We start from the raw sequence: 11,676 nt of genomic DNA, 5'->3' as shown, positions 1-11,676 counted from the left end.
ATTCAGTGGTGGCCGGAAAAATTTCTTGATGCTTGGTGAAGGTGGTGACACAAGATTTTACCTGAAATTGGCACAAAATAAGTGATTTGAGCGATATTGAGAGAGGAGGGGCGAAAATCGAAAGGGAAGAGGCTAGGTTTCAAATGGGGAAAGAGAAAAAAAAGTCTGTAGTTTTAAAACTTCTGCGACCTGCCCAGGCGGACAAAAGTTTCCGCCCGGGCGAATGACTTGCGGCTTTTTGAAAAAAAATTTGAAAAGGGTTCCGCCGGGGCAAATGTAAATGTCCGCCTGGGCGGAAGCTCTATGGCTTTTTTTAAAAAAAAATTGTAAAAGTTGCGCGCCCGGGTGGACATAAGTTTCCGCCCGGGCGGACCTTCTGCGCAGCCCCAAAATTTTTATTTTTATTTTTTTAAAAACTTAATAAATAAACTAAAGCAGTAAAATCGAATTAAGTAGGGAAGAGAGGTAGTTCTCAATTTATAGTCGAGAGTTGCACTGTCGGTCAGTTTCAGTTCAGATTGTCCTGTAACCGAGTGACTCCAAGTTGTGGCTCAATTATGCCACTCATGTAGTGCTTCAGTTGCTGGGCATTGACCGTAAATGTCTCATCCTTTCCATCTTGCAATTCTACAGCTCCCGATGGGTAAACTTTAGAAATCACGAATGGACCAGACCATCGGGACTTCAATTTTTCGGGAAACAGTCGCAACCGGGAGTTGTAGAGTAGGACATTTTCGCCTTCTTTGAATTTTCTTTCGATGATTTGCCTGTCATGAGCCTTCTTTGTCTTTTCCTTGTATGACAGTGCGAGATCATATGCCAGATTCCGGAATTCCTCCAACTGATCCAATTGAAGCAGACATCATTCACCTACATCAGTAAAGTTAAAGTTTAGTGCTTTTGTTGCCCAATATGCCCGATGCTCTAACTCTACAGGTAGATGACATGCTTTACCAAATAATAACATATATGGTGTAGTGCCTATAGGTGTTTTGAAAGCAGTCCTATATGCCCAAAGAGCATCATCTAACCTCACTAACCAGTCTTTTCGACTGACACCTACCACTTTTTCCAAAATCCGTTTGATCTCTCGGTTCGACACTTCCACTTGACCACTTGTCTGGGGGTGATAGGGGGTATAAATCTTATGTGTGCCACCGTATTTGCTCAAAAGTTTTTCAAAGAGTTTGTTGCAAAAAATGGGTGCCACCTTCACTAATGATTGCTCGTGGTGTCCCAAACCTGTTAAAAATATTTTTCTTTAGAAATTTCAGGACCACTTGAGCATCATTAGTGGCATATGCTTCTGCCTCTACCCACTTAGACACATAGTCAACCGCCACCAAAATATTTTTTTCGTGAACGAACTGGGAAACGGTCCCATGAAGTCTATCCCCTACACATCAAAAACCTCACACTCAAGAATATTATTTAATGGCATTTCATGATGGTTAGAGATGTTACCTGTCCGCTGGCATTTATCACAAGTAAGCACATAAGAATGAGCATCTTTAAATAGAGTTGGCCAATAGAAGTCACATTCAAGTACCTTAGATGCCGTCCTTGTTGGTCCAAAATGACCACCTACCTCACGGTCATGGCAATGGTCGAGAATTTGACCAAACTCCTCCTATGCAACACACATTCTTATCATGGAATCTGCACAAATCTTAAACAAAAATGGTTCCTCCCAAAAATAATATTTCACGTCAGAGAAGAATTTCTTTTGTTGATGAAACGATAGATTTGATGGTGGTGTGCATGTGACAAGGAAGTTAGCGAAATTTTCATACCAAGGGCAGTATTTCACCTCAAATAGCTGCTCATCAGGAAACCAATCTTTAATAGCATGATCTACACAGTCAGTACTAATCAATTCTAATCTAGACAAGTTATCTGCTACTACATTCTCAATACCCTTCTTATCTTTTATTTGTAGATCAAATTCTAGTAACAATAAAATCCACCTAAGTATGCGTGGCTTTGCATCTTTCTTCGCAAGTAAATATTTCAGTCCAGAGTGGTCTGTGTAAACAATGACTTTGGACAAAACAAGATATGAATGAAATTTATCAAGCGCGAATACTACGGCAAGTAATTCCTTTTCAGTGGTTGCATAATCCAATTGAGCCTCATCTAAGGTTTTACTTGCGTAGTATATTGTATGAAATACCTTGTTTTTCCGTTGGCCAATAACAGCACCAACCGCAGTATCGCTGGCATCGCACATGACCTCGAAGGATAGATCCCAATCCGGTGCCACCAAAACAAGAGCCGTCACCAAGCGCTCCTTTAAATCCTCGTATGCCTGCAGACAGTAAGAGTTAAAATCAAACGGCACATCTTTCATGAGTAAAAAAGATAGAGGTTTGGCAATTTTTGAAAAATCTTTAATAAAACGTCGATAAAAATCGGCGTGGCCTAGAAAAATTCTAACTCCCTTTCTGGATGTCGGAGGTGGTAAGTACTTGATAACTTCTACTTTTGCCTTATCCACCTCTATTCCATGCTCTGATATTTTGTGCCCCAATACTATTCCTTCTTGTACCATAAAATGACAATTTTCCCAATTCAGCACCAAGTTTGTCTCCTCGCATCTCGTCAATACCACCTTAAAATTCTGCAAACAGTCATCAAAAGAAGAGCCAAATATCGAGAAGTCAACCATAAATATTTCAAGGAAAGTTTCTATCATGTCATGAAATATAGCAGTCATGCATCGCTGAAAAGTGGCAGGTGTATTACACAAACCAAAGGGCATCCGTCTAAAAACAAAAGTGCCATAAGGACAAGTGAAAGTGGTTTTCTCTTGGTCCTCGGGCGCAATCATGATTTGGTTATACCCTGAATACCCATCCAAAAAACAATAAACCTCATGACCCGCTAACCTCTCAAACATTTGATCAATGAAGGGCAGTGGAAAGTGATCTTTACGGATATCATCATTTAATTTCCTATAATCAATGCACACACGCCATCCGTAATTGTCCTAGTGGGTATTAATTCATTTTGTTCATATGTGATAACAGTAATCCCACCCTTTTTCGGCACACATTGAATAGGACTTACCCATGCACTATCAGATATAGGATAGATAATAACTGCATCAAGGAGTTTGATAGTTTCTGCTCTTACTACCTCTTGCATCTTTGGACTCAATCTTCTTTGAGGTTGCACACGGGGTGAGTACTTTTCTTCCATCAATATCTTGTGCATACAGACTGATGGATTGATCCCTTTGATATCCGCCACTTTCCATGCAAAGCACTCTTGTGTGCTTTCAAGACTTTCAGCAGTTTGTCCTCCATCACATCTATCAAAGAAAAAGAAATAATCACAGGAAGTTTATTATTCTCACCTAGATAGACGTATTTCAGATGTGGAGGTAATGGCTTGGGCTCCAGAATTGGTGGCTCCTCTAGGCTTGACTTCTGAGAGATCAAGTCTCTTCGATCCCCCAAGTCCTCTAATCTCATCCTTATTGGCCTATTCCATGGCTGGTTGGCATTGAGGTATGCCACTATTTCGGCTTTCTCTGTATCCAATTCGTCTTCCCTTAATTCAGTATTGAGAGTGGCTTCCAAAGGGTCCCTAAGAGCATCCTGCACATAGTTAGACACAAGAGAATCAAAAGCATCAATTCTATAACAACTATCAGAATGCAGTGTGTGCTTAAGTTCATTAAGAACGTCAAAAGTAATCTCCTCTTCTCCCACTCTCAATCTCAACTTCCCTTCCTGCACATCAATTAGAGCCTTGCCAGTTGCAAGGAATGGTCTCCCCAAAATCAAATGCATCTCCATATCCTCCTCCATGTTGAGCACCACGAAATCTGTAGGAAAAATGAATTTGTCGACTTTCATTAGCACATCCTCAATAACTCCCCGTGGATACTTGACAGATCTGTCCGCTAGCGGTAAAGACATCCTCGTTGGCTTAGGTTCTCCCAATCCAAGTTTCTTAAACACAGACAAAGGCATAATATTAATACTTGCACCCAGATCACACAAAGCTTTATGAAAAACCACATCACCAATTATGCAAGGAATAGAAAAACTCCCTGGGTCTTTAAGTTTCGGTGGGATTTTGTTTTGCACCAAAGCGGAGCAATTTTCAGTTAGATTAACCGTCATGTGACCCTCGAATTTTCTCTTGTTTGTTAAGATATCCTTCAAAAATTTATCATAACTAGGCATTTGCATCAAAGCATCAGCAAAAGGAATATTGATATGCAATTTTTTAAACACCTCAAGAAACTTACCGAATTGCACATCAAGTTTTACTTTTTTCAATGCTGCAGGAAAGGAGGAGGTATAACAATTTTTGATTGTGTAGTGGGTGCTGGTGTAGTGGTCGAAGAATTATCTTTGGATGTCTCAGTCTGTTCATCCGGTACTTGACTCTTTTCCTTTTCTCTAGACTCTAAAATTTTCCCACTCTTCAACTTGATGGCTTTCATGTAACGTACCATATTTTTGAACTACTTGAAATTTGCGGAAAGATAAAAAATTTCTTAAATAAGAAATAAACTCTCACACTTTGATTTAAAATAAACTGTTCATCTAAAAATAATTGAAATAAAAAGATCGCGAATACAATTTGCTAAAAATACTTGTTTAATCATCGTAAACCATAACATGAGATCAGAGTAATAAAAATTGTCGTGCGTAAAATCTTAAAAACATGGGCGGTCCTCAGGTTTAGCCTCCCGCTCAGTCCAAGCCGGCTCACTAGTCCTCACCCCTCGTCTCCTCAAATTCATCCTCACCTGCATCGATCAAGTCTAGTGAGTCTAAAGACTCAACATGCATAAACTGAAAATAACAAGTAATACGTAATAAAACCACATGCATCATTAAAATAGGGCGTACATACTTGAAACTTGAACTTGCATACATAACATAGACGTACCATAACGTGAAACTTTTCTGAAACATGCTTGCAACATACATACTTGAACATACATGAACTTCATCATTTCGAGTAGAGATATGTTTCAAAGCAAGTGACTCATACATAAATACGCCTGATCAGACTAAACCACAGTACTGGGCTGGTAAGGAAAATCCACTACCACATACATGAGATCCCCGTTCATGCTTTAACGGGTGGATTGGTCCCTGGTCATGCTTTACCGCTTTCCAATCCTGATCTAAACCCAGTCATGCTTTACCGAGGTGGAGAGGTCCTCGGCCACGTTCACCGACTTCCAAACCCATTCATAATTTGGTCACAAGACATTTAGCATACCTCAAAAACTTAAAAATATTTTCTTTTGCACGTCGAACATACTTACTTGGCGTTGAGGGATTCGTTGGATCTCTCTTGGGGCCACTGCTGCACATACTAACATGAGTTCAAATCCTTAACTTTCATAGCTTAGACGTAGGTACTCGTGCTCACCACCGAAGTAATTAAATAACTTATGACATTCTAGATCACTCGGGACTTGACCTCGTTTAATCATCGTACTAAACCAAGACACGGAACCCCAAAGCAATCAACATATTTTTCCCAAAAAGAAGTATACGGACCTCGTGCCTAGGTCCGGCTATGGATCCGTGTAGGCTCTGTAAAACTATACCCGAAAAGAAGTAAGGACATGGACCCCGTATACACCTCCGGGTCAGGGTCCGTGTAGGCTCTATATTATGACACCTCGAAAGAAACAAGGGCACGGACCCCGTGTAAGGGTCTGGCCCCGAGTCCGTGTACCTGCGGGAGAAGAAAACCAACGAGAATTCCTATGCTTGTGATTTAGTCTCCCTAACTCGATCATTCCGACCTTGAATCGACACCTCGAGACCCATCCTAGGATACTATAGCACTGACTCAAGCCTATACAAATGCCCCAAAACAACTACGCATCACAAGCACGCAACAAATCCGTTAGCACGACACTTGACGCTGAAACCATTCCTACGACATCTAATTCAACCAAGTGCCTAACGACACTAATCGAAACACCAAAAATCACCCCAACATCAGTCTCTATATACCTAAACGCAGCAGCGATCACCCGTCGATCTCCAACGAAGCCTGCAACAATAAAACTTCAAGAACACATCAAGAACGTATTTTTCAGAAAAACGCAGTTTGAGCAGTCCCACGAAAACGATCATAACTCACTCATTTCTTATCCAATTATTTTAAATTTACTGTTAAATCGAAGGTATCAAAAAGTTCTACGTTTTATATGTTAATATTTTTTCCAGAAAAGCAACAGAAAAACCGCAGTATTTAAAATGACAGCAAATTTCGAGTTTTGAGATCCAAAAACGTTTCAAAATCGATCCAACATTTTTCTGCTCAAACTTTGTGCAACATACATGATTTTTCACGCATAATAAACAACAAAACGTATAATATGACAAGATCGATGCAAGAATGAAATAATATACATGCCTTTGATCTTTGAAATTACTGAACCGACGATACCGAAGCGGGAAAGATGCGAGGGACGATCCGGGACGGAAGTGACACGATTTTCTTGAAGAAAAGTGGCGAGAATTGCTGAAATCTTTTAAGGGAGGGGTCGTGTGCTAAGTTTTCTTAGAACCCTAGGTTTTATTTGCTCTCAAAAATCTGAAATGAGATGGAATGAAATGTGTGTGCTGATGGTGTGTGTAAAAACACGTAAGTGTGTGTGAGTGTGTGTAACGTGTGTGTGTGATTAATTAGGGGTAATTAGGGGATAATTAGCTCAATCAAATAAATAATTAGCAATTTACATGATAATTAAAATACCAATTCTCCACTAAATTACTAGCATCCCTAAATTTGAAATGAAATGCATATGCCTTAAACTTTAAAAGTTTAAAAATCTGAAAATCACCTAATACATTAAATTAGGCTTTAAAAATGTTAAAACATAATAAATCATTTAAAATGTCCCATTCTTAACTTAAAATAAAACACCACATTTTAAATTGCCAACATCGTCGCCGGTCTCTGTTCCTCGATCCCGCGTCGGGTAATCGCCTGAACATGAAACTCAAGAAAACGTTTAACGTGCAATTTAAAATAATGCAAATTAAATAGATCATGCATCGCTATAAATCATTTTAAACTTAAATAAATAATTTAACAATTAAATAAATGCATAAGTTTTACGTGTACTGAATTTGGGCTCTACACTTCACTTGCTCTTTAGGATTGGTCTCTGTGTTACTTGGCAAGGTGCCCAGCTCTCTACTTGCTATCATCTTTGCTAACTGTCCAATATGATTTTTGTAACGCCCCAAAAATTCGAAGGTCCACGCGAACCATATGCATGCAATTATTAAATTCTTTGTGTATTTTAATTAAATGTTTTAATTGCATGAATTAATTATGTGGTGCATATTTGCATGTTTAAAATATATTTTTCTACATGGTTGCATTAAAATATATTTTTTAAAAGGTTATTCGAGTTGCGATCGAGGAACGGAGACCGATTACAGAAAAAAATAAAAAATGTTTTTATTGGTTAATTGTTTTTAATTATTTAAATTATTGGTGATGTTTTTTATTATTTTTGAAAATAAGGGGTCTTTAGGTGATTTTATACGCCAGGACATAAATTTTATCGGTATTGGTTTTTCAACAAACATGCGAGCTTTTTGGCAACCCAGCTAGTAAATTCACAAATTTATTTAAACAAAAACTTTGATAATATTTTATTAAATCCTAAATAAGACTAATGGGCCTAATTTAGTGGCTTAATAGGCCTAAGCCTAGTTAGCAATTTAATTAGTATTTAATATACTAATCACCTAAAACCCTACACACATATTCACGCCTCCCACTTTTAAAAATTCAAAAACTCTCCCCAAAATCCCATCAACATACACGGCACACACCTTCATAAATTTTGTGGAGAAAAATCGTGAGTTGCAAGGAGGATTTATAGCCAAAGGTCTTGCCCCGTTCTTCGACGTCAACGTTTATTCGTGCGTTTAAAACGCAAAGGCATGCCAAATTCTCCCTTTTACTCATCATTCACACCATAGTATTTATTTAAAATTAGATTGCATGAAAAATAAGTTGCACTTGGATGTATTTTCATTTTTATGCAAACATGAATTTTAAAGCAATAAAAAGGGCAGACGTTTCAGTTGGTATCAGAGCAAAGGTCCTGTAAAGGATTGTGCCACCATCAGCGCCGGAAAGATCAGTCGTCAAGCCTCAAATTGTAAGTTTAAATGCTTTATATGATTTTTATGATGTTACCTGCATAATTATATTAGTTATATGTTTACGTCACATGTCTAATAGCATTATGAGGATATATGTTTTTTATACATTAGAATTTTTATACGTGATAAGATATGAAATAAGAAATTATTTGATTTTAACGCATATTGGCTTCGTGGTGGAATTGGACTATGTTGATTTTTGGGTTTTAGTATTGACGTTCTACTTTTTGGGCTATAAGTTAATCGTGAATATTATGAATGCTTTTGGGACACGTAGATTTTCTAAGAAAATATTTTTTGATTCATGATTACTAGTCGAAATAATTTTTGGGAATTACTCATAAGAAATAATGATTCGAGGATTTGAAATGACTTGAGAGTAAGAAAATATATAAATTGAGATTTTAAGTTTTGATGAAAGGTAAAATTGGTTATAGCAATTGATTTTGGGTAAATAAGTTTAAATTATCGAAATTTATGTTATGGAAAATCCGTAGAGGAGAATTAAGAATGTTAAGAACTTATGGGTTAATCGTAGGATTTTGAAATTAAGAACCAATTAGGATAATTTTTGAGAAAATTAAGAATTTGTTTTGCAATTATTACGGAATTTGGGGACTACTTTATCAATAAGTGAGGATTGAATGGGTTAATTGATAAAAGTTTTTGATGATTTAGACTTTTAAGAATATTTGGAACCTCGGGATATATTGGTTATAGTGTTGTAAGGAATGTTGATCATGGGTTTTTAAGGATGAATCATTACTAAGCTTGAAAAATCTAAGCGTTAGCGGATATGTTTGGGATTTTAAGGTTGAAATATGATAAGTTGATGAATATTTTGGGTATAAATAAGGAAAGTAATATACGATAAGTATGGTCATCCATCTTTAATATTGGGAATTGTAAGAAAAATTGAAATTTAAGGTTATAACAGTAATAACACTAAGTTATTATGAGTCTTTTTAAGTTGCGATTTGAAAATAAGTATATAGAAGATAAAATTAATTGGGATCAAGGAGACGTAAAGACATTCTAGAACATAAGTTTGATCAAAGTAGCGCAGCGGAAGCGTGGACTTTTGGGATACTAGAACTAAGTCTAAACTTGGGGTTATTAAGGATAAGCGAATTTCGAGGACGAAATTCAATTTAAGAAGGGAAGATTGTAACGCCCCGAAAATTCGAAGGTCCACGCGAACCACATGCATGCAATTATTAAATTCTTTGTGTATTTTAATTAAATGTTTTAATTGCATGAATTAATTATGTGATGCATATTTGCATGTTTAAAATATATATTTCTACATGGTTGCATTAAAATGTAATTTTTAAAAGGAATTCGAGTTGCGATCGAGGAACGGAGACCGATGGCAGAAAAAAAATAGAAAATGTTTTTATTGGTTAATTATTCAAATTATGGGTGATGCTTTTTATTATTTTTGAAAATAAGGGGTCTTTAGGTGATTTTATACGCCGGGACGTAAATTTTATCGGTGTTGGTTTTTCAACAAAAATACGAGCTTTTTGGCAACCCGGCTAGTAAATTCACAAATTTATTTAAACAAAAACTTTGATAATATTTTATTAAATCTTAATTAAGATTAATGAGCCTAATTTAGTGGCTTAATAGGCCTAAGCCTAGTTAGTAATTTAATTAGTATTTAATATACTAATCACCTAAAACCCTACACACATATTCACGCCTCCCACTTTTAAAAATTCAGAAACTCTCCCCAAAATCCCATCAACATACACGGCACACACCTTCATAAATTTTGTGGAGAAAAATCATGAGTTAAAAAGGAGGATTTATAGCCAAAGGTCTTGCCTCGTTCTTCGACATCAACATTTATTCGTGCGTTTAAAACGCAAAGGCACGCCATATTCTCTCTTTTACTCATCATTCACACCATAGTATTTATTTAAAATTGGATTGCATGAAAAATAAGTTGCACTTGGATGTATTTTCGTTTTTATGCAAACATGAATTTTAAAGCAATAAAAAGGGCAGACGTTTCAATTTTCTAGCCCCTTTATCGATGCATCTTGATTTTGGAGTCTAGTTTCGGTAGATGAGATGAACTTAGACATCATCTGCTCCAAATTGGACTTTCTTCTCTAGGAGGGTCAGATCTCTACATTGGATTTTTCCCATATGGTTGTCCTCTCTGTGGTCGATTCAGACTGTTTTGGCCACCCCATGAGAAGTTGGGATGTTGCCTCCATCCAGAATTGTATGTGTTCGAATACAGATCATTCCTTGGACGGTTCTGGACTCCCACTTGATTCACTGGTGCCCCTTCTTGCGCATAAAAGGGATTGCCATCTTAACAGTCTTTCGCAAAGTGTTCACCTCTACACTTATCGCAGAATATCTCTTGAAGACGCATAGCCGTGCCACCCATATTCAAGCCGTCCAATTTCCTGTTTAAGACATCAAGTTGCGCAGTAATAGTGGAAAGGTCAGTTACCTGGAGAACTCCTGCACTTCTTCGCTGGTTGTTCCTTTCAGATTGAGGATGATAGCTGCTAGCATCCATCTCCTCCAATAACTTGTATCCTTCCTCAGCAGTTTTTCTCAATAGGTTCCCACAAGCAGCAACATCTATCATAGTACGATTAGGAGTGAGTAAGCCATAGTAAAAGGTTTGAACGACTAACTCGAGTGGCAGTTCGTGATGAGGGAATCTTAGCAATAGATCTTTGAAACGCTCTCATGCCTCATATAAAAACTCTTGCTCGAATTGAGAAAATGTTGTGATGTCTGCCTGCAGCTTCATGGTCTTAGATGGAGGAAAATATTTAATGAGAAACGCTTTCGCCATCTCCTCCCATGTGGTGATCGAACCTACAGGCAAACAATTTAACCATGCTTTAGCATTGTCACGTATGGAGAAAAGAAATAAACGCAACCTAACAGCATCATCAGAAACTTCATTAAATTTAAAAGTATCGCAAATTTCAAGGAAACATGCGATGTGCGTGTTTGGGTCATCTACTGCAAATCCTCCAAACTGGACGGTATTCTGAATCATCTGAATTATAGCTGGCTTGATTTCGAAGTGGTTTGCCCGCACAATCGGCCTCACAATGCTGGGGCGTGCACCATCCAAAGAAGACTGGGCATATTCTAGCATCGGTATGCGGCGTGGCATCTCAACATGTATGTCTTCATGGTGTTCCTCCTCAAGCTCGTGCTCGTGTCTCTCCATCAGTTTCTTCAGTCTCTGCTGCTGTATTCTTCTGCGGAAAGTTTTTTCAATTTCAGGGTCAAACAGCTCAAGCTCCACGTCGAGTGACTTTGGCATGCACTGGAAAAGATATTTGGAATAGAATATGGAGTGTTAGCTCAAGAAAAATAAAACAATGATAAAGAAAATAACTAAAAATAAAATTTTGAAAAAAACAATCCCCGGCAACGGCGTCAAAAACTTGATCGAGCAAAACTTGCACTGTGGAATCCTTAGTAAAAATATGATTTTGTATGCTCCAAAATT

General features: G+C 37.5%; 1 protein-coding gene and 1 non-coding gene across 2 annotated transcripts; one reads left to right on the top strand and one right to left on the bottom strand.

Annotated features, from left to right (window-relative positions):
• Positions 1 to 508: 508 nt before the first annotated feature.
• On the bottom strand, positions 509 to 4,133 carry LOC142504344 (uncharacterized). The gene is made up of 4 exons (XM_075617222.1): positions 3,430 to 4,133; positions 3,070 to 3,313; positions 1,811 to 2,620; positions 509 to 841 (listed from the first exon to the last, which is right to left on the bottom strand). Exons 1-4 carry the CDS (start codon positions 4,131 to 4,133, stop codon positions 509 to 511), a joined length of 2,091 nt encoding a protein of 696 aa, XP_075473337.1.
• A 6,716-nt stretch (positions 4,134 to 10,849) lies between these two features.
• LOC142504671 (small nucleolar RNA R71) lies at positions 10,850 to 10,955 on the top strand. Its single transcript, XR_012804296.1, has one exon. It is a non-coding gene; the product is annotated as a small nucleolar RNA R71 (small nucleolar RNA).
• The last annotated feature ends 721 nt before the right edge of the window (positions 10,956 to 11,676 follow it).

Source organism: Primulina tabacum, chromosome 9 (genome assembly GCF_025594145.1).
Source record: "Primulina tabacum isolate GXHZ01 chromosome 9, ASM2559414v2, whole genome shotgun sequence".
Classification (NCBI taxonomy): domain Eukaryota; kingdom Viridiplantae; phylum Streptophyta; class Magnoliopsida; order Lamiales; family Gesneriaceae; genus Primulina; species Primulina tabacum.
Note: the sequence above shows the minus strand (reverse complement) of the source record. Positions and strands in the feature narration are given on the sequence as shown.

Coding starts and splice junctions, on each gene's coding strand:
- LOC142504344 (XM_075617222.1), bottom strand. CDS start 4,133: ATGACGGTTAATCTAACTGAAAATTGCTCCGCTTTGGTGCAAAACAAA. Junction 3,314..3,429: donor AGAGACTTGATCTCTCAGAA/GTCAAGCCTAGA, acceptor TTTCTTTGATAG/ATGTGATGGAGGACAAACTG. Junction 2,621..3,069: donor CTATATCTGATAGTGCATGG/GTAAGTCCTATT, acceptor GACTGTTTGCAG/AATTTTAAGGTGGTATTGAC.